General features: G+C 48.1%; 1 protein-coding gene across 1 annotated transcript; it reads left to right on the top strand.

Moving 5' to 3' along the window:
- The first annotated feature begins 17,880 nt into the window (after window positions 1-17,880).
- LOC122390927 lies at window positions 17,881-25,636 on the top strand. The gene is made up of 4 exons (XM_043384383.1): window positions 17,881-20,050; window positions 21,386-22,027; window positions 22,278-22,677; window positions 25,041-25,636. The coding sequence occupies exons 1-3, from the start codon at window positions 17,911-17,913 to the stop codon at window positions 22,670-22,672; spliced, it is 3,177 nt and encodes a 1,058-aa protein (XP_043240318.1). The 5' UTR covers window positions 17,881-17,910; the 3' UTR covers window positions 22,673-22,677; window positions 25,041-25,636.
- Window positions 25,637-26,745: the final 1,109 nt, after the last annotated feature.

Genomic DNA, 26,745 nt, shown 5'->3' with positions numbered 1-26,745 from the left:
CTGGAAAAACACCAATACAGGCGAGGGTTAAAAGAGAAGCCAGACGTGCTGAAGCAGACCTCGACTTCGTGTGCTCCATCCTGTGCTCTCAACTACCCAAAGAGGTCCAAGGCAAAACCAAATGCTGGTTGGCGGAAAACACCGTGACCGATGAATCCGCAAGAAGTTTGCTGGTCAGTGTGAAGGCATGGATGGTTGAGTGCGGCATACCACTGGATATCGGGTTTCACGGAACGGGATGCAGCTCTCCATCCGAAGTGCCACAGAGAGTGCTTGCCTGTAACGGCGCAAATGAGCTCAGCCAGCACCCGACGTCGCGTCCACAGAGTGCAACGTCAGCAGGAGCTGAATCACCGCTGGCTGATGAGTCTGTCGCTCGAGTAGACATCAAAGAGTCAAGAAAGAAGTACCAACAGTCACGATCGGCAACAGGGACATTCAAGGGCAAGCAAGGCCGTATAAGAGAGGGCAAGTGTTACATCTGTGGAGGCAACCATCTGATGAAATCGTGCTCAGCAAAAAGATGTCCACGTTGCGGAGAAAAGGGGCATGATCTGTTCCACTGCACTGCCTCAAAAGTAAGTCAGAGCGCGGAAACGGCTTTTGTGAATCGAGCGGATGATTCGTGCCAAGTACAAGCTGCGCCGTGCTCCTGCCTGTTAAACTAGACGGTCACGATGCTTCTGCTCTGATAGATTCTGGCGCGGGGCCCTCCGTGATTGACAAGGGGTCTCTTCTGAACCCTATTCCTGGCGGGCTCCGCCGGGACAAGAAACTGGCGGGGGGGGGGGCGATTCGGCCCCCCCCCTCAGATCTCAAAAACTACACATCGCAGCGACAAACGGTAAACGGCATCGGATACGCACGGTCAAGATCTACAATTTTTACTGAGCTCATTTTCAGGTCAGGTCAAAGATGACGTCACAGGGGTCGAAAAAGTCAAAATGGCGGCGCTAGGTATGGAGAGTTTTTCTCGAATAACTTTCGAATTAGTCAAGATAGGAACAAACTAAGGGCATCATCGTGATCCTCTCGTCAATCCGCATCGAATGATATATATGTTGACCTCGAAAGGTCAAGGTCAAAGGTTGACCTCAGGTCACGTGACCTCGAGGTCATCATGTATATCATTTGATGCGTCTTGACGAGCTGAACACAATGAGACCATCCACGCGTCTGTATCTTGTTCCTGTACGGAGTTATTGGCCAAAAACCTTTGGTGACCTTTGATGGCGTCACATGACCTCACAGCTGCCCAACAGCAAAACAGACCTCAAGGTAGTGAAGGTTGATCGTATATGAAGTCATGTATGGTATATGGGGCCATTCCAACCCGTTTTAGTGGTAAAAACAGGGAGTTGATTTTTCCCCCATTGACTTATAAATGGGGAGGTCGGGAAACTGACCTGACCTTAGGTCACCGATATCAAAATTCCGAGATAAACAAATTGCACATACTGGTACCCTAACTAAAGCCTGAAGAGAAGAAATTGATCGGCCAAAAACTCTAGCTCTGGCGTGATTGCAAACTTTTCTGAGGTAGGGTCACCAAACCGCCTCTGGTGACCTGACCTGAGGTCAGATCAACTCAAAATTTTCAGACATGTTGCGTAGAAGCCTTTTAGGAAAAGTCAGAAAATTTGAGCTTCCTAGCTCAACGCGTTTGGGAGAAATAACCAAAAAACCTCAGGGGGGCTCCTGAGGCCCCCCCCCCCCCGCCAGGAATAGGGTTAAGCTGAACCTTCTCAGAAAGATTAGACGAACCAAAGACAGGCATGTACTAGGGATAGGAAACGTACAAGTGCCCATATATGGTCATGCGAACTTGTCTGTGACATTAGCTGACGGTCGGGTCGAAGCGTCAGACTTCACGGCGATTGACTCGTATGATGAGACCATCCTACTGGGGCGTACCTTTCTGTGCAAGTTTCCGTGTCTAGAGTTCGACTGGGCCGGTCATCGCCAGGGTATATTGAGTGAAGGGTAGGACGAACTTTGGTAGGAATTTCTAGTATAACTACTAGAAAACCTACTATATGTGGTCGGGACTAGCAAAAAGTTAGTTCAATCTAGAATATGGTAGCGCTTATGGTTGGCAGTCGTGACGCGCACGTGACAATCATTTCTTAAATTTCTTAAAAGGACCCTCCCACCTTCAAAAAAGTTAATGAATTGGCATGAAAAGAATGTCGCTCGGTTCAGAAAGAGCAAAAACGAATATCTACCAAATTTCATCGAAAAATATTCACCGGTTTTCAAGATATTAGACTTTTACTTTTGTTTACTTTTTGGGATCTCCGCTGTTCCTAGCGACTTTATTTGAAAGTGCGGCATTTGTTGCGCGCGAAGCATCATATACCACCGCGTGCTACAAAACGTTTTAGTCAAACATTTAACGGACGTTCGAAAGCCTGATGACGTCATCAGACTCCCGTAATGGTTAAGAGATTGGGACCACGCTGGTCCCACCCTGCAAGTAAAGGGAAGAAATTTCTTGAACACCATAAAGCTGCGGGGGTTGCGACCAGGATAAATGGTGGTTTCTGAGCCTGGCCGCAAACTTGGCTATCTCAACTCAAAACTAATGTTACGGTGGGAGGGTCCCTTTAAATAACAGGTTTTAAGGGCCGATTAGTGGGCAGATACATTCAATTAGCTATTAATAATTGATTATGCAAACATTCAAGAATCTACATCATTTAATTCTAGCCAAAACCACGCGGCGCTCCCAGGATTCGAACTCACGACCCTCAGATCTGTAGCCCGATACGCTACCGACTGCGCTACCGAGGACCGCGAACCGACAATCGGAGAGGCGGATCGCGGGTGCTGGCGTGCAGAGAAATCTTTACCCTGTACGCCGTAGAAGATCGGCTGGGTTTCGTGAAAAATGGTAGAGGAATTGTCGAAAGAAAATTCATCGATCTATCATTTGAGACTAAGAACCATTGATTCCTTCAAAGGTTGACCGAGATATCGCTCGCCGAAAACAGGCCATTTAAAGGGACAGTATCATCGAAAAAAAATCCATGTATGGAGCTGATTTTTTTTTTACTAGCATTTCTTATTTTTCTGAATCAGAAAAACATAGTTTGAGGACCGAACTCGGTGAAAAATATTGCAACCACATTTCATTTTCATGATTCATTTTCATGAGCGAACCACCACTATACAGGCACGGCCGCCAGTTTGGAAGCATGCAAAATTACTACAGAACTGGCGCAGATAATACATTATTGACGCTACGCTTACGCGGTCGTTCTTCTGATTGAGTTGTCCTTAGGGAGAGGTAGCCTTAGGTATTGCCTATAAAAATATAACGTGACAATTGGACGTGACAATTGACAATGGGAGAAAATATCACGTGACAATCACGTGATAAACGTCATACATTGGAGGGAGATTGTGATTCAAGCTGGAGGAATTCCTTTGTTGAGCCGCTAGAATCCGAAGGAAACAGCGGAAATTGCCTACGACTATATAATGAATTTAACGGTGATGAATAAGTGCGAAAAACGTTTTGGCTTTATAAAATTTGATGAAATGACCAGGGTAAAAGTTTTATTAGTCAATTCAAAACGGCGCAAACATTTAAACAGCGAAGATAGTGAAGCACGATTCAAAGTGTGGTACACCTTTCGTACTTTGAGCGGCGATAGCGGGATAACGGTGTGGAGCTTCGAGGATCGGTCTTCAGTTCCCGGACCAGAAAGGTGGGGCCTATGCAATGTCAAATTTCATCAAAATGGTGATACTGTCCCTTTAACATGTAAACCCTATGGGCTGGTAGGAAATGTACGCCGTGGAGCAGCAGTGCTACCAACTAACTTCGGCGGGGGCCGGGTCATCGCATCCAAGATCGCATCCGTCTGGGAGAAACATGGTACGATACTAGCATCATGTTAAGCGGAGGAGAAGTGAATGGTAGGGTTGATGTAGCACGTTTGGAGCAGCACGACCACATTGACGCTAGCCAGGCGTTTGACATAAACCCGCGTCTACCGGATGACGAGAAGCAGAGAATGCACAAGCTGCTCTCAACATATGGCTCTGTCTGGGCGACCAACCCTAAAAACCGGCCTTATGCAACATGGGCAAACATAAAATTGAAACAGGAGACGCCAGGCCGGTAAAACAAAAGATGCGGCGGATGTCCCCTAGCGATACTCAAGAGATCAACAGGCAGGTCGAGGAGATGCTGGCCAACGGCGTTTGCCGTCCGTCAGACTCGCCGTGGAGCAGTAGCGTCATTTTAGTGCGGAAACGAGACGGCACACAGCGGTTTGTAGTCGATTACAGACAGTTAAATAGTGTCACGAAAAAAGACGCGTATTCCCTCCCGAATGCAAAGGACATCTTTGACAAGATGCATAACAGTAAGGTATTTTCTTTCATGGACTGCGCTAGTGCCTACTGGAGCATTGAAATGGACGAAAGCGATCGCTACAAGACAGCGTTTTCCGTTCCGAGAGGCCAGTATGAGATGAACGTCATGGCTTTTGGACTATGTAATAGCCAGAGCACATACCAGAGAACGATCGACAGCATTTTGAAGGGCGTAGAAGCTACAGTAGCGTACATTGATGACGTCTGTTGTTACTCTTCTGACTTCGAACAGCATCTTGTGGACTTGGAACAAACCCTGAAGCGCCTGCAGTCCGCCAACTTGCAGCTCCGAACAGATAAGTGTCGCTTCGGTTACGGAAGCGGCGCATTCCTGGGACACACCGTCTCGGCTGAAGGGTGTTCCCCTCTTCCCGAGAACGTTGAAGCTATTCAAGACTGTGCTAGACCGACCAGCAAGAAAGAGCTTCAGAGGTTCTTGGGTATGTTGAACTACTACAGGTCATTCATACCCCGCATGGCTGAGATCGCCTCGCCGCTGTATGCGCTCACCGGCGCGAACGCACGCTGTTCATGGTCAGAAGAATGTGAGAAGAGTTTCTGCACTCTAAGGGACATCCTGACCTCCGAAATGGTGCTGGCCTTCCCGCAGTGGGACAAATCGTTTTTTATAGAGGTTGACGGGTCCGGGTCCGGTGTGGGAGCCATTCTCTCACAGGAAGACAGCTCGGGGAGACTTCGCCCGATCGCTTATTATTCATCTGGCCTCACCGCTACCCAGCGGAATTACTCGGCATCTGAGATCGAATGTTGGGCCCTGATATCCGCTACTAGGAAGTGGGAGGTATATGTGAGCGCAGCACCGGAGGTGATTCTCATAAGCGATCACAATCCGCTCACCTGGTTAAGACAACAGCGAGACCCACGCCGGAAGTTCGCGAGATGGATAGCCGAACTGGAATGTCTCAACTACACTGTGGTGTATCGCAAGGGCAAGGATCACGCTGCGCCTGACTTCCTCAGCAGGATCGACTCGGAGGTGGACATGGTAGTGAGCGATGATGTCGAACATTATACCAGAGAACGATCGACAGCATTTTGAAGGGCGTAGAAGCTACAGTAGCGTACATTGATGACGTCTGTTGTTACTCTTCTGACTTCGAACAGCATCTTGTGGACTTGGAACAAACCCTGAAGCGCCTGCAGTCCGCCAACTTGCAGCTCCGAACAGATAAGTGTCGCTTCGGTTACGGAAGCGGCGCATTCCTGGGACACACCGTCTCGGCTGAAGGGTGTTCCCCTCTTCCCGAGAACGTTGAAGCTATTCAAGACTGTGCTAGACCGACCAGCAAGAAAGAGCTTCAGAGGTTCTTGGGTATGTTGAACTACTACAGGTCATTCATACCCCGCATGGCTGAGATCGCCTCGCCGCTGTATGCGCTCACCGGCGCGAACGCACGCTGTTCATGGTCAGAAGAATGTGAGAAGAGTTTCTGCACTCTAAGGGACATCCTGACCTCCGAAATGGTGCTGGCCTTCCCGCAGTGGGACAAATCGTTTTTTATAGAGGTTGACGGGTCCGGGTCCGGTGTGGGAGCCATTCTCTCACAGGAAGACAGCTCGGGGAGACTTCGCCCGATCGCTTATTATTCATCTGGCCTCACCGCTACCCAGCGGAATTACTCGGCATCTGAGATCGAATGTTGGGCCCTGATATCCGCTACTAGGAAGTGGGAGGTATATGTGAGCGCAGCACCGGAGGTGATTCTCATAAGCGATCACAATCCGCTCACCTGGTTAAGACAACAGCGAGACCCACGCCGTAAGTTCGCGAGATGGATAGCCGAACTGGAATGTCTCAACTACACTGTGGTGTATCGCAAGGGCAAGGATCACGCTGCGCCTGACTTCCTCAGCAGGATCGACTCGGAGGTGGACATGGTAGTGAGCGATGATGTCGAACATTTTGAAAGACATGTTTATTCTGTTAGAGGTGCTAACACGCTCGACAGCATCAAAGCAGGACAGCAAGAGGACTCTAGCATAGCCTATGCCGCTCATCAGTTACGTACCGAAGGCAAAGTAACTAAGGGTCGATATAAATCTTATGGTGGCATGAGGCTGGAGAACGGCGTCCTAAAACGTAAGGGACAAATCGTGGTGCCAAACAGCATGCGTGGGGCAGTTTTTGAAATGGAACACTCCGTGCACCATGCCGGTGTGCACAAAACATATTTGCTTATCCGGGAACACTATTTCTGGATCGGAATGTTTAAATGCATACAAACCATGTGCATGGCATGCGATACCTGTCAGAAGAGCAAACGAGCTTATGCACCCAAACAGACGATGCAAGAGTACGAAACAGGCGATGTGTCACCTCGGTCAAGCATAGCCCTCGACATAGCCACCATGCCCAGGGCGCCAGACGGCAGCCGTTACCTTCTGGTCATTGTAGACTTGTTTTCCCGCTACGTTGAGCTCGTTCCGCTCAAGGACCAGTCGGCAGAAAGCATATGTAACGCAGTAAGGTTCGAATGGATTCACAGACATGGGCCACCACTCCGCATCATTACTGATCAAGGGAAAAATGTAGGTGGTCAGATGATGAGCCAGCTGTGCGAATCCTTTGGCATTGAGAAACGGAGATCGTCACCGTACCACCCAGAGGGGGACGGTCTCGCGGAACGCGCTATCCAGACTGTGAAACAGCTTTTGAGGTGCAAGCTGCAAAGTCAACAAATGGTAACAGATCAGTGGCCTGCTTTGCTTAGTGAAGTGCGAAGTATTTGTAACTCGCTGCCTAGCAACTCAGCAAAATATGAACCCAACGAACTCATGTTCGGCGTGAGCGTTCGGACACCGGTGGGGGGCGGCCGGGCCAGGGACGGCATAGTCGCCGAGCAGAGCTTCAGCCCTGAAACCCACTCTGAGGAAACACAATTCAGGCTGACGGAACTGCACAGTCAGGCAAAGAAAAACTCTTCAGCGGCACATGCCTCTTCTAAGTTTTACTAGGACCAGGGGAAGAAGGATAGCGATGTTAGGGCGGGTGATTACGTGTATCTGCGCAAAGAGGTTAGAAACTCCTCTTTGGACCCTGTGTATGATGGGCCATTCCTGGTTAGCAGCAGACGTGGTGCAAATGTGCTCTTAAATATGCAAAGTGGGGAGAAAGTGGTGCACTTGAACCGCTGTAAAAAGTGTAAACCGGGAACAGATTCCTGACGCGCCGCCTGTACCGACAGCCCCATCTGTAGCCGGCTCCTCTTCCGGCTCGAACGTTGGAACTGAGGACCGCTCCACTCAGGATCCTGGTCCCGTTCGTCGAGATGAAGAAGAGGTGTCACGGGGGGTGTTGGTGCACTGCCCACCCTCCTCTGTGGCCCGTCCGGAGGTCATGAGCGAGCTGGGCGACACGGCTGACTACCAGGTGGCTGCGGGGCGTCGGTACCCTACTCGCGCTCGCAGGCGACCACAATTCCTCCGGCTGTAATCTCCTTGTGGAGTGAGGTGTTCGAAGCTCGATGAAAGTAGCGCACGGTTGAACGTTCTCAATGCTGTTGCGACGTGTGTTTTGGCGACGGGGTGATGTTGTGAAGTATATCAAATTAAGAGTTCTGTCATGCAGCTGTCACGCGCACGTATATATTTGTAATTGTGTGTTAGAAGACAAGAATACGGGGGATACCGGGGGATGTGCTTTGGAAGTTAAACACTGTTCACAATGCATTGATTATGCAATATTATTGTTTATTTCTTATGAATAAACTCTCACTGTCATCTTAAAGCGCGTTAATGATCAGTGTAGAAAGCTTTCCAACAATAGTGTACCAACGGACACACCCAGTTCAGTTTTGTGACACCGTTCAGCCCTGTGACGAACAGCCAATATCGATGTCTGGACACCATTACGGATAAGCGGGTCTCAATGCACATCACGAGACACCCCCTAACCAGTTACTGATAGCACAGAAATGCCTGTACATTTCCGTTTGAGTCAGACGATGTTTGCTGAACGCCCTGCTATCAACCGCCCCCTGCCTCTGTCATAAACACTGTCAACAGGACTGCACTGGTCTCACCGTTCGACACTTAACCCGCGACCGCGCCTGTGGGGGGGGGGGGAGGGTCGGATCCGACCCCCCTCCGTTTTTCTCGAATAACTCATGAACCGCTTACGCTATCAACTTAAAACGTGGCACACCTTCTCCCCCAGCAATTTGACGTCTCCTACAGGAGACGTCAAAATGGATTTGTTATTGTTTTAAAATTACACAGGTGTAATTTTAAAACAATAACAAATCCAAAACTTTTTTTAGATATATCGATTTTAGTGATATAACTACATGGCGTTTTCAGTCAAAAGTGGTAAATGTTAAAAAAAATCGCCAAAAATCAAGGTTTAAAGCAAATTGCAAATTAGGGACATGAATAGACGCAGCCCAACGAGTTCTTTAAAATGGCTATCTCGGGTTTTCCATAAAATGCAGTTTTCACCCCTAAAAATTCAAAAAACTTTTTTTTGGAAAACAGCTAAAAAAATCCATGATTTTGAGTTTCCAAAAAACCGGGATATATGTTACAGAGCTCTATTAGATGTCCCAAATTTCAACTTTCTATCTTGATTTTTGCCCCCCAAATTGTAAAAAATAGCTCCAACATGCATAGGGCAGGGTGACGTCATAAGCATTTTCGTGAATTAGAGGCACTTCTGAACATCGCATGTGAAAACAAATGGCACCACTAGATTCCTGGGACAAAGCTCGTCTAGAAAAGTGCATTTTTGTCAAAAATAAAAAGTTAAAAAATTGACTTAAAACCATGACCTTTCGTGACCTGACCTGACCTTGACCCGTACTTAGTATGACCCCTTATACGCACATGGTACCTTTACTAGGTCTTTGAGGTCATTTTTGGTGAGTTTCGAGCAGCAGCTATCGATTCCGTTGTCCGTAAGCCTAATCATGCAAAACCCCAGAATTTGACCTTTGACCTCATCTTGACCCGACAGTCGACCTCAACCTTAAAATCTTAAGAGTGCTTTGGGAAGGTCTCGTAGACCTTTCGAACGTCGCCTCGCGGAACTCGATACGACCATTGGTTCTCGAGATAACAGGGGGGGGGGGGTCGGATCCGACCCCTCCCAGGCTGGAGGGTACAGAAATAGCCCAGGCGGTGCCGGGTTAAGAGCGGCCAGGAATCAGCGGTTCAGCAATCGTCCGTCGGGTCACAGCTATCGTTGGAAGATAGGCAGAGGCTCCACCGACAGCCACCACCGGCCGAAAACCGTCTTCAGTAGAGAATAAAGTTCACCTCTGTGGCCAAACTTGGGGTAAAATTCACCTGAAGGCATTTTTGTGGGAGTTTACTTTGCTAAAAAGACAGCAGGTTTGGTTTGTTATATAGCGGTCAATTTTCCTTTTGTCCGTTACAATGAGGTAACCATTATATTGATTATTTGCAGATCTCGGTGAGATCTGCAAATCATGTGGGATGTTGGACCACAAGAAGGGTAGATACTAGAGTTCTGCACGGCTGCAATTTTCCACAGCCTAGCCGCCCCGCAGCCGTGGCTCCACAGCCACAGCCGCCCACAGCCGTGGCAAACTGTGGGCAGCCAGCCGTCAGCCGGCCGTGGATACTTTCAATGAAATGCAACCAAATAGTATATAATAAGGTGTTTTTAGTTGAAACATATAGCCAAAAGCACATTGCAATGGGCTATAGATTCTCAAGCTCATGAAGCATCATAGGTTAAGTGGTTGTGTATATCTGGCTTTAGGCCGAAGGCCTGAAGCCTGATGCGCAACGCATGCCTACACAAGCCCTTGCAAGGAGTTAAGAAAGATGGGTAGGTAGGTACCTACATCAACAGAAAACATAAACAACGAACCAGAATAGAAGCACTAGCAGTGTAGACATCTAATGCCAAATCCTGAAATGTAACGGAAGTTAGCCCACATTCAGCCCACATTCGGCCCAGCCCAGATTGGGGCTGCCAAATCTAGGGAAAAATCTAGAAATCTAGGGAAAAATCTAAAAACCGTTTTACGCCTAAACGGCTGGACGAAACTGAAAAATAAGACCACCATTTGAAAGATATCTTCACCCCGGACCTAATGATATGGTTAAATACCGGATCAATTTAACCAAAAGCATGATTTAACCAGGATGAAAATTTTCGGTCAATGGGGCGGCCCCTACGATTTTCTTCAAAATCGGCATGGTGATACTACAGGCCGAGATGATCAATCTGGCTGAAGAAACCCCTATGGGCATTGAAATCTATGGGGTAAAAACGCCCTTGGAAAGTTTTACCCACGCATTTCTGGCAAGTGTATCGCACGCATCCCCCCAATAAGGGTATCATATGAAAGCCCATGAAAACCCAAACAAAATGGTGGGGTAAAATTTACCCATTACCCAATCCAGTGTAAAGTTTACCCAAGATGAAAATTTTCGGTCAATGGGGCGGCCCCTACGATTTTTCTTAAAATCGGCATGGTGATACTACAGGCCGAGATGATCAATCTGGCTGAAGAAACCCCTATGGGCATTGAAATCTATGGGGTAAAAACGCCCTTGGAAAGTTTTACCCGTGCATTTCTGGCAAGTGTATTGCACGCATCCCCCCAATATGGGTATCATATGAAAGCCCATGAAAACCCAAACAAAATGGTGGGGTAAAATTTACCCATTACCCCAGCCAGGGTAAAGTTTACCCAAGATGAAAATTTTCGGTCAATGGGGCGGCCCCTACGATTCTCTTCAAAATCGGCATGGTGATACTACAGGCCGAGATGATCAATCTGGCTGAAGAAACCCCTATGGGCATTGAAATCTATGGGGTAAAAACGCCCTTGGAAAGTTTTATCCACGCATTTCTGGCAAGTGTATCGCACGCATCCCCCCAATATGGGTATCATATGTAACTTGTAAGCCCATGAAAACCCAAACAAAATGGTGGGGTAAAATTTACCCACTACCCCATCCAGGGTAAAGTTTACCCAAGATGAAAATTTTCGGTCAATGGGGCGGCCCCTACGATTTTCCTTAAAATCGGCATGGTGATACTACAGGCCGAGATGATCAATCTGGCTGAAGAAACCCCTATGGGCATTGAAATCTATGGGGTAAAAACGCCCTTGGAAAGTTTTACCCACGCATTTCTGGCAAGTGTATCGCACGCATCCCCCCAATATGGGTATCATATGAAAGCCCATGAAAACCCAAACAAAATGGTGGGGTAAAATTTACCCACTACCCCATCCAGGGTAAAGTTTACCCAAGATGAAAATTTTCGGTCAATGGGGCGGCCCCTACGATTTTCCTTAAAATCGGCATGGTGATACTACAGGCCGAGATGATCAATCTGGCTGAAGAAACCCCTATGGGCATTGAAATTTATGGGGTAAAAACGCCCTTGGAAAGTTTTACCCACGCATTTCTGGCAAGTGTATCGCACGCATCCCCCCAATATGGGTATCATATGAAAGCCCATGAAAACCCAAACAAAATGGTGGGGTAAAATTTACCCACTACCCCATCCAGGGTAAAGTTTACCCAAGATGAAAATTTTCGGTCAATGGGGCGGCCCCTACGATTTTCCTTAAAATCGGCATGGTGATACTACAGGCCGAGATGATCAATCTGGCTGAAGAAACCCCTATGGGCATTGAAATCTATGGGGTAAAAACGCCCTTGGAAAGTTTTACCCACGCATTTCTGGCAAGTGTATCGCACGCATCCCCCCAATATGGGTATCATATGAAAGCCCATGAAAACCCAAACAAAATGGTGGGGTAAAATTTACCCACTACCCCATCCAGGGTAAAGTTTACCCAAGATGAAAATTTTCGGTCAATGGGGCGGCCCCTACGATTTTCCTTAAAATCGGCATGGTGATACTACAGGCCGAGATGATCAATCTGGCTGAAGAAACCCCTATGGGCATTGAAATCTATGGGGTAAAAACGCCCTTGGAAAGTTTTACCCACGCATTTCTGGCAAGTGTATCGCACGCATCCCCCCAATATGGGTATCATATGAAAGCCCATGAAAACCCAAACAAAATGGTAGGGTAAAATTTACCCATTACCCCATCCAGGGTAAAGTTTACCCAAGATGAAAATTTTCGGTCAATGGGGCGGCCCCTACGATTTTCCTTAAAATCGGCATGGTGATACTACAGGCCGAGATGATCAATCTGGCTGAAGAAACCCCTATGGGCATTGAAATCTATGGGGTAAAAACGCCCTTGGAAAGTTTTACCCACGCATTTCTGGCAAGTGTATCGCACGCATCCCCCCAATATGGGTATCATATGTAACTTGTAAGCCCATGAAAACCCAAACAAAATGGTGGGGTAAAATGTACCCACTACCCCATCCAGGGTAAAGTTTACCCAAGATGAAAATTTTCGGTCAATGGGGCGGCCCCTACGATTTTCCTTAAAATCGGCATGGTGATACTACAGGCCGAGATGATCAATCTGGCTGAAGAAACCCCTATGGGCATTGAAATCTATGGGGTAAAAACGCCCTTGGAAAGTTTTACCCACGCATTTCTGGCAAGTGTATCGCACGCATCCCCCCAATATGGGTATCATATGAAAGCCCATGAAAACCCAAACAAAATGGTGGGGTAAAATTTACCCACTACCCCATCCAGGGTAAAGTTTACCCAAGATGAAAATTTTCGGTCAATGGGGCGGCCCCTACGATTTTCCTTAAAATCGGCATGGTGATACTACAGGCCGAGATGATCAATCTGGCTGAAGAAACCCCTATGGGCATTGAAATCTATGGGGTAAAAACGCCCTTGGAAAGTTTTACCCACGCATTTCTGGCAAGTGTATCGCACGCATCCCCCCAATATGGGTATCATATGAAAGCCCATGAAAACCCAAACAAAATGGTGGGGTAAAATTTACCCACTACCCCATCCAGGGTAAAGTTTACCCAAGATGAAAATTTTCGGTCAATGGGGCGGCCCCTACGATTTTCCTTAAAATCGGCATGGTGAAACTACAGGCAGAGATGATCAATCTGGCTGAAGAAACCCCTATGGGCATTGAAATCTATGGGGTAAAAACGCCCTTGGAAAGTTTTACCCACGCATTTCTGGCAAGTGTATCGCACGCATCCCCCCAATATGGGTATCATATGAAAGCTTTCATATGATGCCCATATTGGGGGGATGCGTGCGATACACTTGCCAGAAATGCGTGGGTAAAACTTTCCAAGGGCGTTTTTACCCCACAGATTTCAATGCCCATAGGGGTTTCTTCAGCCAGATTGATCATCTCGGCCTGTAGTATCACCATGCCGATTTTGAAGAAAATCGTAGGGGCCGCCCCATTGACCGAAAATTTTCATCTTGGGTTAACTTTACCCTGGATGGGGTAATGGGTAAATTTTACCCCACCATTTTGTTGGGGTTTTCATGGGCTTTCATATGATGCCCATATTGGGGGGATGCGTGCGATACACTTGCCAGAAATGCGTGGGTAAAACTTTCCAAGGGCGTTTTTACCCCATCGATTTCAATGCCCATAGGAGTTTCTTCAGCCAGATTGATCATCTCGGCCTGTAGTATCACCATGCCGATTTTGAAGAAAATCGTAGGGGCCGCCCCATTGATCGAAAATTTTCATCTTGGGTAAACTTTACCCTGGATGGAGTAATGGGTAAATTTTACCCCACCATTTTGTTTGGGTTTTCATGGGCTTTCATATGATACCCATATTGGGGGGATGCGTGCGATACACTTGCCAGAAATGCGTGGGTAAAACTTTCCAAGGGCGTTTTTACCCCATAGATTTCAATGCCCATAGGGGTTTCTTCAGCCAGATTGATCATCTCGGCCTGTAGTATCACCATGCCGATTTTAAGGAAAATCGTAGGGGCCGCCCCATTGACCGAAAATTTTCATCTTGGGTAAACTTTACCCTGGATGGGGTAGTGGGTAAATTTTACCCCACCATTTTGTTTGGGTTTTCATGGGCTTTCATTTGATACCCATATTGGGGGGATGCGTGCGATACACTTGCCAGAAATGCGTGGGTAAAACTTTCCAAGGGCGTTTTTACCCCATAGATTTCAATGCCCATAGGGGTTTCTTCAGCCAGATTGATCATCTCGGCCTGTAGTATCACCATGCCGATTTTAAGGAAAATCGTAGGGGCCGCCCCATTGACCGAAAATTTTCATCTTGGGTAAACTTTACCCTGGATGGGGTAGTGGGTAAATTTTACCCCACCATTTTGTTTGGGTTTTCATGGGCTTTCATATGATACCCATATTGGGGGATGCGTGCGATACACTTGCCAGAAATGCGTGTGTAAAACTTTCCAAGGGCGTTTTTACCCCATAGATTTCAATGCCCAATTCTTCAGCCAGATTGATCATCTCGGCCTGTAGTATCACCATGCCGATTTTAAGGAAAATCGTAGGGGCCGCCCCATTGACCGAAAATTTTCATCTTGGGTAAACTTTACCCTGGATGGGGTAGTGGGTAAATTTTACCCCACCATTTTGTTTGGGTTTTCATGGGCTTTCATATGATACCCATATTGGGGGATGCATGCGATACACTTGCCAGAAATGCGTGGGTAAAACTTTCCAAGGGCGTTTTTACCCCATAGATTTCAATGCCCATAGGGGTTTCTTCAGCCAGATTGATCATCTCGGCCTGTAGTATCACCATGCCGATTTTGAAGAAAATCGTAGGGGCCGCCCCATTGACCGAAAATTTTCGTATTGGGTAAACTTTATCCTGGCTGGGGTAATGGGTAAATTTTACCCCACCATTTTGTTTGGGGTTTCATGGGCTTTCATATGATACCATATTGGGGGATGCGTGCGATACACTTGCCAGAAATGCGTGGGTAAAACTTTCCAAGGGCGGTTTTACCCCATAGATTTCAATGCCCATAGGGGTTTCTTCAGCCAGATTGATCATCTCGGCCTGTAGTACCACCATGCCGATTTTGAAGAAAATCGTAGGGGCCGCCCCATTGACCGAAAATTTTCATCTTGGGTAAACTTTACCCTGGATGGGGTAGTGGGTAAATTTTACCCCACCATTTTGTTTGGGTTTTCATGGGCTTTCATATGATACCCATATTGGGGGATGCGTGCGATACACTTGCCAGAAATGCGTGTGTAAAACTTTCCAAGGGCGTTTTTACCCCATAGATTTCAATTCCCATAGGGGTTTCTTCAGCCAGATTGATCATCTCGGCCTGTAGTATCACCATGCCGATTTTGAAGAAAATCGTAGGGGCCGCCCCATTGACCGAAGATTTTCATCTTGGGTAAACTTTACCCTGGACGGGGTAATGGGTAAATTTTACCCCACCATTTTGTTTGGGTTTTCATGGGCTTTCATATGATACCCATATTGGGGGGATGCGTGCGATACACTTGCCAGAAATGCGTGGGTAAAACTTTCCAAGGGCGTTTTTACCCCATAGATTTCAATGCCCATAGGGGTTTCTTCAGCCAGATTGATCATCTCGGCCTGTAGTATCACCATGCCGATTTTAAGGAAAATCGTAGGGGCCGCCCCATTGATCGAAAATTTTCATCTTGGGTAAACTTTACACTGGATTGGGTAATGGGTAAATTTTACCCCACCATTTTGTTTGGGTTTTCATGGGCTTTCATATGATACCCATATTGGGGGGATGCGTGCGATACACTTGCCAGAAATGCGTGGGTAAAACTTTCCAAGGGCGTTTTTACCCCATAGATTTCAATGCCCATAGGGGTTTCTTCAGCCAGATTGATCATCTCGGCCTGTAGTATCACCATGCCGATTTTGAAGAAAATCGTAGGGGCCGCCCCATTGACCGAAAATTTTCATCCTGGTTAAATCATGCTTTTGGTTAAATTGATCCGGTATTTAACCATATCATTAGGTCCGGGGTGAAGAGATCTTTCAAATGGTGGTCTTATTTTTCAGTTTCGTCCAGCCGTTTAGGCGTAAAACGGTTTTTAGATTTTTCCCTAGATTTCTAGATTTTTCCCTAGATTTGGCAGCCCCAATCTGGGCTGGGCCGAATGTGGGCTGAATGTGGGCTAACTTCCGTTACATAATCCTGAAGCATGGTTGTGGGACAGAACAACAGACCCTGATGCTTTTCATTATCAATGTTAGGTATGGAAAATGAAACTGAAGTTGATGGACTGTCAAACAGTGATTGTCTAGTCAAAACTCTTGCTTCTTTCTTACCTTGCATATTTTCTGGGGTGTGATATGCCAGGCTTGAAGCAGCCTTCTGAGCAAGTCTCAAACTAATTTAAAACACTAGTGAGCATCCAACATCCAAGTTCATCTATTTTGATTTTGATTTTTCCAAATAATGATCTTCGCTCAAATCCCCAAGGACGTGCGAGCCACAATTGCCTCTTTCAATCAAAAATTTTACTTGAGTTTTTAATGACGTCAATAGCAAAGAAGTGGCAATAAATTGTTTTGTTTCACTATAAACAGCCATAAAAATTATAAATAATAAATAATTATGCTATACAATTAAAAACTTGCTCTCAATCAAAGATAAAGTATCAAATTTTTACATTTTAAGAAGAAGACGTCATTTTATTAGTAAAGTCAACAGCTCGCGTAAGAAATATTGTGTTCAGGGTTTTCACCGTCATGTGAATTACGTGTTCAGGGTTTTCACCATCATGTGAATTAACCGTAAGTAAGGTTCATGCTAACTTATAATCTAATTCCATTGGCTTCGTTGATCAGCATTTTCTGTTAGCGGTCACTCACACACCAGTTAGAACATAAAGCGCCAGTTTTATATTATGTAATTGGACTTGCCGAAAATTCAGAAATACATCTAAGAGTTATTTTAGATAATATTTTATGAAGCCTTTACCTGCTTTTACCTAGGCGTGATTTCTTTTTCTATTACCTGAAAGAATTATTGAACGCTCGTCTTCAATAGCTGTAAGGTGCTCTCCTAATGACCAGGTGAGATTGATTTGAGAAATGAGAGGGATGTGATAATGCAACATGTTGCATTTTCTGAAACTTTCAAGCTCTTGATGATGAAGGAACAATTGATATCTATAATTAGTATTCTGTACCAGAGTGCAAACTCCCCTACAGCAAATGGTAAAACCATTACAGGTTTTCAAAGGCTTCACCACTTACAATGTTGCTGGGCATCCTTTGCATGATTTTTACAGGCTAGACTGCTTATCAGAATGTAAGATTAAGGATTTAAAATTTTATATTTGAGTACTTAAGATTGAGATTGAAATCTCACAGCCGTGGCCACAGCCGTAGCCGTGTTCTTGGAGATATTTGCAGCCGCCCCGGCCCACAGCCGTGGGGCTGCAGCCAGCCGCGGCTGCAGCCGGCCGGTGCAGACCTCTAGTAGATACTCTACATAATATCGACAGAGCGTGTCACTCGCCGCCGGTGGACATTGACAGCCCCGGAGCGTTCACTCTTATCTCGGCTTCCGCCGTGGCACGATGAGTATATATGCAGCGGCGTCGGCCGACCTCAGTCAGTCCGAGTTAGACAGAGCAGCCAGCAGCCATGTCCCGACCCAGTGTGTTTGGTGCGCGGAGAGAGGAGAGGATCAACATACTGCATAGGGGACTGGATTGGAGATTGAGGAGTTTAGAACGAAAATACGGATCGTGTGCACACCTGATCCCCGACACGCTGCTGTTGGCAACCGACATAGTAAAAAACCACTCTGCAGGGTGGCAGGGGTACTGTACTACGGCTGAGGTGAGAAGCGCTGTCCCCTGGCTGGTGATTGAACCACTCATGGCGGCCCTGCAGAATGTCAATGACGCCGCTGCCGCCCGCTGTCGGCACTGCCAGCCCGACCAGCCTCTCAGGGCCACCTTCATCAATCAGTCGGGCAGCAGTGCCGAGGGGCTGGATGACGGGGTCGTCGGCAGAGGAGGGACATCGGACTTCGATCATATGTTCGAGTTCGACGGACCCTTCCGCTGGGCGGCGCTCGGCAGGAGAGATGAGCCGGCCGTTATTAGCTCAGAGTCTGCACCACAGCTGTGGGCCCGGCCTACCAAAAACCCTGGCTTTGTGACTCTGCACTGGGTGAGGACGACCGACTGCTGTCATGATAAGGCTTTAGAGGCACTGCCGGCTGATTCTGTTCGTACTCTCATGCGGGACGTGCGTACAGTAATGGGAGGCAAGATCGACACTGCCGGACCGGCGGTCAACGTCAAACATACAGGTGATGTTACAGACGGCGGCCGTGACTTCGTACCTTGTATCCTTGTGCGCGGGTGGTGGCCAGCAAAAGGCCAGCTCGACGGATGTCACCTGGAGGCCGACTTTCCACCAGCGGCGGCGAGGGATGACATCCGTCGATACGGGGTACATCTGGTACCGACCGGCCGGCCTGGCAGTGACACCGAGTTTATTGAGTATCGGATTTCCTACTCACGGGCGGAGGTAGTCGCTGTCCGCCACCTCGCTCCAGTGATACGAGCGGCTATCGTGGCTGTAAAAGCAATGAAAAATATAATAAAAAAGAACGAGATGGTGAGCGAGGACGTGCCATTGAAGTCATACTATATAAAGACGGCGGGACTTTGGCTAGCCCAAATCACGCCCGTTGATATGTGGACGGGCGTAACTGACGGTGTTCACAAAATACTGGACTGGCTGGAAACAAACCTCGCCGCTGGAAGACTGCCTTGCTTTTTCAATCACACTATCGATGTGGCCGCTACACTCAGCACAGACCAGCGACTGGCTATCATCGAAACACTAAGGCTGATGAGGGAGCATGCTACGGTCCTTCTGATGGCGGGATGTGTGGATCGGTGGATTGTGGATCAGCTGCTGGAGGGCGGTACGGGGCCGCCCTCAGAGCGAGAGCTGCGGCTCCGTCTCGGACGGACGCTGGTACTGCAGGCTATATTTGACAGTGTCGGTTACCGTCCCGAAGCACCGTGCTGGGAGAGCTGGTGGAAGCAGGCCATTCCTCCGCTGGTCCGCACAGCTCCACTGCTACTACAGTTGTGGCACTACAGTCAATCAGGACCACACCGGCAGCAGTGCTACCTGTTCATGGCGTGGACTGTGGTCGACCCGGCAGACTTGGTGCCAGGAGAGCCGATGACGTCACCGGCCAGCGACATCGTCACGCTGGACGTGACGCCACTGACAAATCTCCTCACCAGGTCTGACCTAGTTTACCTGCTGGGTGACCCGGACAGGGTGGCCACCTGGTGTAGTCAACAGCTGCGGCAGCCGCTGGAGGAGCGGCCGGCCGGACTGACCGCCGAGCTGGACACACCGCGGGGCCGTGCCGAGCTGCTGCTGCGTCCCGAGCTGCTGCTGCAGGCTGTCCGCGTGAACGCGCCGGGTAAGATGGACCAGTGGCGCTATGCGGACCAGGCAGCGAAGAACATGTGGATGAGTAACTACCGACCAATGGCTACCTATCAGGAGATCCAGGAGATATTGGAGTGGCAAAAAAACACCAACCTGCATGAGCTGGTCCAGCGCCGACTGCCAGAGATGGACGCCGCGACTGTGGACGCCACGGCCGGCTTCTGGCGCCGCCGGGGGCAGCAGCTGCTGTCCGGTGACCGGCTGCGTACTGCTTATGACGCTGTCACTGGCTGGTGGCCGGACCGATGGGAGATGATGCCCTACTACCTGGCGGTGGACGAGACCGACTCGGAAGGTAAGACGGTAGTGGCGCCTAGCGCTTCTACTGAAGGTCGTGGGTCCAATATCCCCGTGTCATTGCTGACGTGGCTACATCATACGAGAGCAGTTCGATTGGTCTCATAAGAATATACAGAGCTCTCTTCATTATTGATAATTTGATTCTTTAGCCCATTATTTTTATTAATGCTGTTATTTTCGGTGGTGACTTTAAAAATATATGTTCCAAAATAGGTACTTGATATGGTGAGAATTTTGTGATCCTCGGACATTGTGGAATGCATGAAAATATGCGTTTTCCGGTTGTTTAAATACCCCAGTTGCAAAACGACAAAACGTATGCTACTAAATATGGTATTCGGTTCTGCTTGTGTTTATGTATCAGTAAACAATAATTGGCAAGATACTTATGAATCTCAGTTCTCACATAGAAATGGCTCAAATGTAGCGTGGTAATAAACAGTTACAGGTTCAAGTTGAGGCTGTTACATTTCAAATTATCTACTTTTAGAACCCTTTGTGATATTTAAGCGTTTCTGGTATTTATAAATCCATAAAGCCACCGACTGACACCCCAGCTGACCCCATGGGCTGACCTTTCACCTGACCCCACCGATTTCCTCTCACCTGATCTCGCATCTATCACCTGATCGCGCATCGCGCATCTCACCTGATTGCCGTTCCCGTAGCTCAGTTGGTTAGAGCGTTGGACTCCGCGTGGTGAGAGCACGCGTTCCCGGTTATGACAGTCCGGGTTCGAAGCGCGACGGGCGCTCGACATTTATGGGCCTCCTGACAGGTATGGCTGCGGTCATGGTGGCAGGCCGTAGCCAGGCGAAGTCAGCGAGGGGACCGGCCGTGCGCGGCTTTGTGCGCACGTTAAACTTTGGACTCTAAATTCTGCCATAAAATCGAGATTGCGCGATCGGAGGGTAGAGGGCAGGGTCATCGCAACAAGCTTCGCTTAGCAGTGGCTCTGTCCTTGTGAATCCTTCCCATCAAAAGGTTAGGACTAAATTTATAAAAAAAATATTACCTGCTCACCTCCCACATGACCCCACCGACTGACCTTCCACCTGACTCCACCACATGACTTCCCACCTAACTCCACCGATGTTCCTCCCATCTCACCACCGAATGACATTCGTCCCATTTCACCAGAATCTCTCCCATCTGACCCTTTTGACAGACATTCTCTTCCCGTCCGCCCCACTGACCAAGCTCACACCGACCCAACCGTCTGACCAGTTCCTCTCTGACCTCTATTGACGATAAGTTATGTCTGTCTTGCTACTGAGTCTCTCGACTACCAATGGACCTATTAACGCCCACCTGACCTACTGCGTTTCAGACTCGGAGCAGGATGACGACGGTGGAGAGACCGGTGGCGAGGAGCGGCGTGACGCAGACGAGGGGCAGACATCGGAGGGTCTGCCTCGCCCTCAGCGAGAGAAATGGCAGCAGCTGGAGCGACAGCACCAGCAGCTGTGGCAAGAGCTCGAGCCGCGGGGCTACGGGGAGAGGAGGAGTCTGAACGAGCGGCATGATGAGGAGTACCGGCGTCTGGAGCGGCATCATGATGAGATGTGGTGGCAAATGAAAACGCGGCACCATGGGGAGCAAAAAAGGCTTCATCAGCTACACGACAGTGCTGTCAGATGCGTGGAGCTGCAGACTCAGGGACAGTCGCAGCTCCTTGTAGAGAAACGTCAAAGGCAGACTGGGTTGCTGAATCGGAGGAAACGTAGGCAATGTGCAGTGCTGGAGCGAAAGCACCAAATCGAATGGGACGACCAGCAGCAGGAGTTCCAGAAGCAGTGGAACAAAATGAAGCAGAGACACCGACGAGAAACACAAGAGCTGGAGGAGAGATTCCCGAACATCCGGACAAGGGAGGAGTTGGATCGGCTGATGGAGGAATGCAGCAGGAGGCGTCAGCAGCTGGGAAAGGAACTGGAGAAGGAGCTAGAGAATGAAGAGACACTTGCACGAGGTAAGATATCAGATTTAGATGAGTGAACATATCCAGTGTCGTATTAGCATTCGTGATGAATACGACCGAGCTCAAAGATGCTATAGCTACATGCTCTTGTTGTGATTAACACCATATATAAACTACCAAATAAGTCGTTCGTGTCAGTCACTTCAAAAAGCTGGGTTTAACATCTCGGCCCTGATTCCAGGCTTAACTTGTGTCCACCCTTATATATGTTTTCTACCAATCTCGGATATTTTTATTTCAGACGACTTCTTTTATTTAAAGAAGCAGGAGAAGCAGCAGCAGCAGCCCGAACAGCATCAGCAGCAGGAGGAACAGCAGCAAAAGCATCAGCATCAACAACAACAGCGGCAGAAGCAGAAGCAACAACAACAACAACAGCAACAGCAGCAGCAGGAACAGCACCAGCAGCAGCAACAGCAACAACAAGAACGGGGACGGCAGCCAGGCCGGCACCTTGAGCACCTTCGGAATCTCATAGAGGCGACACGAAGACACCGCCAGCAGCTCATCCAGCTCCAGGAGCGGCACAACCAGGAGCTGGAGGAGCAGAGGAGACGTCACCGGCAGGAGAGGAAGGATCTGGAGCGGCGCCTCGGCTGTCGGCGGAACAAGCAGGAGCGGCGCCACAGACAGTGACCGACGTGAGTTAATTTTGTTGAAAATTATTCAACGTTTTCTGTATTCAATCAGGATGAAATAATTGAGGGACAAACCAAATGGAAGAAATGAAACACACCATAGGTTTTAATGTTCATTAGCCCTCGCCGGACCCGCCGACTTTCTACAAACGCGCCGGCCGAGGGGTGGGGGGGGATACGACCCTTGCCGTTTCTCTCCTGGTGGAACTAGAGCCTCGCTAAAAGAAACGAATGTCTGCGCCGATACGAGACGCATCAACTAGTACCAAGTTTTAAGGTCTCAGGTCAACCGGTGACCTCTAAGGTCAGGTCAAGTGGCATAAAGCACGGGCTCAAAAACTTTGCAAAAATGGCCGCAGTGCCGCCATTGTGACACCATCGTGTTCGCCTCCCTCAGGCGCGTCGAATGATATGCTTTTGTTCGGGTTAGGTCAGGTCCAGATGTTGACATTCTTGGATCAAGGTCAGGTCAGAGCTCCTCGGTCACGAATTTGGTCGAAGGAGGTCAATGGTCATATCGCATATCATTCGACTCAGATGGCCTTCCCGAGTCTAGTGTGGCTAGCGAGTCTAGCTAGCGAGTCGTGGTGGCTTTCACGACTTGCTAGCTCAATTTCATCGGGAGGTATTGACCGAAATGCTCTTATGGTCCTAGTGACGTCACAAATGACGTCAGGCAAGGTCAACAATGCAAAATTGAAGCATGAAACCTTTAATTTCATTTTCACACATTTATTTATAATGGTGAGGTCACGTGACCGACGTGACCTCATGTCAGCTTTAGCCCGGCAGGCGGTGGGCCTACCAGCCACCTTCCGCGCGGTGGGGGGGGGGGCATTTTTTTGCCCCCCCCCGTATCTCCGAAACTACTGAACGGATCCTGAAAATTCAAACGGCGTTCGATAGCCCTGTCAAATTTGTCGAAGGAAACTAAATTTCATTGACCTCGGGGTCACCGATGACGTCACAGGTCAGGTCAAAGACAAAATGTTTCACCGTTCACGGGGCTTCTAGGGAAAGCGCTATAACACCGAGTAAAACGCATTTTGTCGAAAATCAGCGATGAGGCGTCAGTTGTCTAGTACATATGTTGCTATTAGAGGTCACCGGTCATACCAGGTCAGGTCACAGGTCAGGTCACCAAAGGTTACCCTTGGTCACCACATGAGCCCAACTTTACTAAGGTTATGCGATGCATGTTTTATGGCCAGTTTTTCATTTCCAACTCAATGGTGTTGGTTATAAGACCATCAGGTACGGTTAAGGTCACTTTCTGGTGGAGGTCAGGTCAAGGTCAGGTCAAAAAAGGTCAAATTTCAAAGTTGATATTTTTGCACAAAATGGGCATCGAATCGATGCAGCTCGTCACGGGGAGTCTAATGGTGGTCTTTGTTTTGCGCTACGAGGTCCAGAATTGCTAAAAATTGAGTTCGAAAATTTGACGTCATCAATTTTGAACAGTTTTTTTCGCTATAACTTGGCCAAAAAAAGAGGTATCTATCTCAAATTTGGTATGTAGATAGAAGGCGGTTGGGACTATCACATATATTCCGGTTTTTTTCGAAATTCAAAAAACTTTTTGGATTTTTCGGCTATTATATTCGAAAAATCTATTTTTTTGATTTTTGGGGGTCAAAATCCAAAAAAATCGAAAAACCGAAATAGCAGTTTTGTAGCCCTTTTGATTCCACACCTTTTATGTCTGAAACATTTTTATGTATCTCTAAAGCTGTGGGCCTGACAGCTCTTCCCGCGAAACCTTTTTTTGGGTCGAAAATGGCAAAAATGACGTCACTCTGACGTCATTAGCGGCCAACCTATCATAGCCATTGGAAAAATTTTTGGTCACCATGTGCGCTAGCTGCTCCCGGGAGGGTACTGAAAGTTTGGTGACGATCGGCGCAGCGGTTCTCGAGATATATCGAAAAAACTAAAGGGGGGGGGGCAAAAAATTCCCCCCCCCCACCGCCTGGAAGGTTAGGGGAAAATCCGAGGTATAAAGGTTGTGAGACCTTTGGAGAATACAAGGTCCACAAGGTCCGGTAAGCTTCATCTCCCTGTAAGAGCTGCTCTGGCACTGAAGACGTTGCGAAGTTGTGGATTCTGAGGACCGTGCAGAGGTTTACTTGTGACATCATAGGTCAGTGACCTGACCTAGCCGGGAAATGTGGTTGGTGTCACAATATCCAGCTTGAATCAAAGATCAGGTATCCCAAGTTTCAGCTCTCCATATCCGACGTGTTCCGAGTTATCGCGAAAAAACTGTGTGTGTGTGGGGAGGGGGCACCGGTCCCCTCGGCCTGCGAGGGCTAGGTCTCATCAGGCTCATATTTGGTATATCCAAGCCTGCTCTGTTTGTGTTTCAGGATATCAGCGGAGTCGCGAACCACCCCGAGGAGGCGCCACTAGGGAGAACAAGTAGAGGAACAGATATATGCATACAGTGTCAGACAAGTTCAAAATGTGTCGACTGGGCAGATATTTGAAAAGAAATGAAAACATTCACAAGTATTGTATGTATATCATTACCGTTTCATTGAGGCCGTGAATTTAGAAATAGATAGGTTTTAGACAAATAGATAGTTTTAGATGAGAGTTGCCCGAGTTGGTATCAAATTATGTACAAAATGGGAATGTTTAAAATGTTCATCGCGTGTAGATAGTTGTATACGTATTCGATGTGTTACAGGGTGGCCTTTGTTGTTATACAAGTACAAACTGTTGTTCGATGATGTTTATTGAAATGGGCTTAGTGAGCAATTACTGTTGTTAATTGTTAATAGGCATCATGCTTTTTATTATACATGTCTTGTGTAATGTGTTTTCTCGTAAAAGCTATTATACATTAGGAGGCATGTACGGAACGGTACATATGTACATACACATCTGTACCGAACCATTACATGGTAACCATTGCGTGTGGTGGCCACTGGATGTAGTGTAAATATAATATTAGCCAGGCACGACTCAGCTAACTGCGAAGGAAGACCGGCCCGGCCGGGCTCTACTGATAGCGCTGGTCCGCACCGCCACGTCCGGCACAGGAAGGGTGACGAGAACTGCGGCCGACTGGCCAGGAAGGCCGTCAGATAGGTGGGCTGGCACCGCCGTCTCCACTAGCCGCAGGCAGGATGGTGCGGTTGGCATGGCGTCGGTTAGGTAGGGGTCTGGGGACGGGGCAGACATCTGGAAAATACTGTGCAAGATGGAGCTGGCGCGATTTGCTCAGGTCGGGTCACAAAGGAATGGTGGTGAATAGGTCCCGGTCAAGCTAGGAGGATTGAAAAACTTGAAATGAGATCGGCTCAGCCTTAACCCAGTAGTCAATTAAAGGGACATTTTTGATTACGCTAGCTTTTCAGGTTTCTGACTTTTACGAATTAGTTCTGCTTGGTACTGTGCGGCTTTTAGTACAACACGGAAATTGTACTGAGATCCCAGGTGGGTTCTCGTATAAGCATGTTCATCAACGGTGTTTGACAGGGCCACTTCACGTCTGCTATGGTCTGGCAAACCTAAGAAAGACCGGAGTTAATGCTCCTGAATCCTTTTGCCGTGTTTTGATCACTGGACGTATATGGTTAGATGGGACCGTCCAGATCCACACCGTGGAAGAGTGATCACCCCGCACACAATCCTCACCCTCCGACAGGTACCTAACAACAGTCGACCGTGTGACTAGGGTCGGCTGGGGAGGTATTTGTATTTTGTGACCGTCGAAGAAATCTCAATCAACCCTCAAACTGAGAGCTGGTTATATTTAGCTAGCGATAGCTGGTATCGGACGAGCGGCAGTGTTTTCCGCTCTTCAGAGTACCCTGCAGCGCCCCAACTCTTCAGTATGTGACGGATGTTGACATTGGCTGGGGCCTCATGACTTCAGTAATACAGATAAAGTGGTTGTTAACACACTCCCTCCTTTACCGGGACTACTCAACACTGACACGGTATCACCACTCGACTGGGGGCTCAGTGAGCTGGTGGTCATAGAAGGACCGACACCACTGCTGACCTTTGACCCCGGTCACGACCCGAGAAGAAAGCAGCTCGTCCAGTGGACCGGAAATGGTA

This window comes from Amphibalanus amphitrite, unplaced genomic scaffold (assembly GCF_019059575.1).
Source record: "Amphibalanus amphitrite isolate SeventyFive unplaced genomic scaffold, NRLGWU_Aamphi_draft 000415F_arrow, whole genome shotgun sequence".
NCBI classification, from domain to species: domain Eukaryota; kingdom Metazoa; phylum Arthropoda; class Thecostraca; order Balanomorpha; family Balanidae; genus Amphibalanus; species Amphibalanus amphitrite.
This window is presented reverse-complemented; position numbering and strand designations above follow the sequence as displayed.

Excerpts from the sequence above, each read along its gene's own strand:
- LOC122390927 (XM_043384383.1), top strand. The coding sequence starts at position 17,911 with ATGTCCCGACCCAGTGTGTTTGGTGCGCGGAGAGAGGAGAGGATCAAC. Across the intron at positions 20,051-21,385 it reads GGACGAGACCGACTCGGAAG|ACTCGGAGCAGGATGACGAC; the intron begins GTAAGACGGTAG and ends ACTGCGTTTCAG. Across the intron at positions 22,028-22,277 it reads TGAAGAGACACTTGCACGAG|ACGACTTCTTTTATTTAAAG; the intron begins GTAAGATATCAG and ends TTTTTATTTCAG.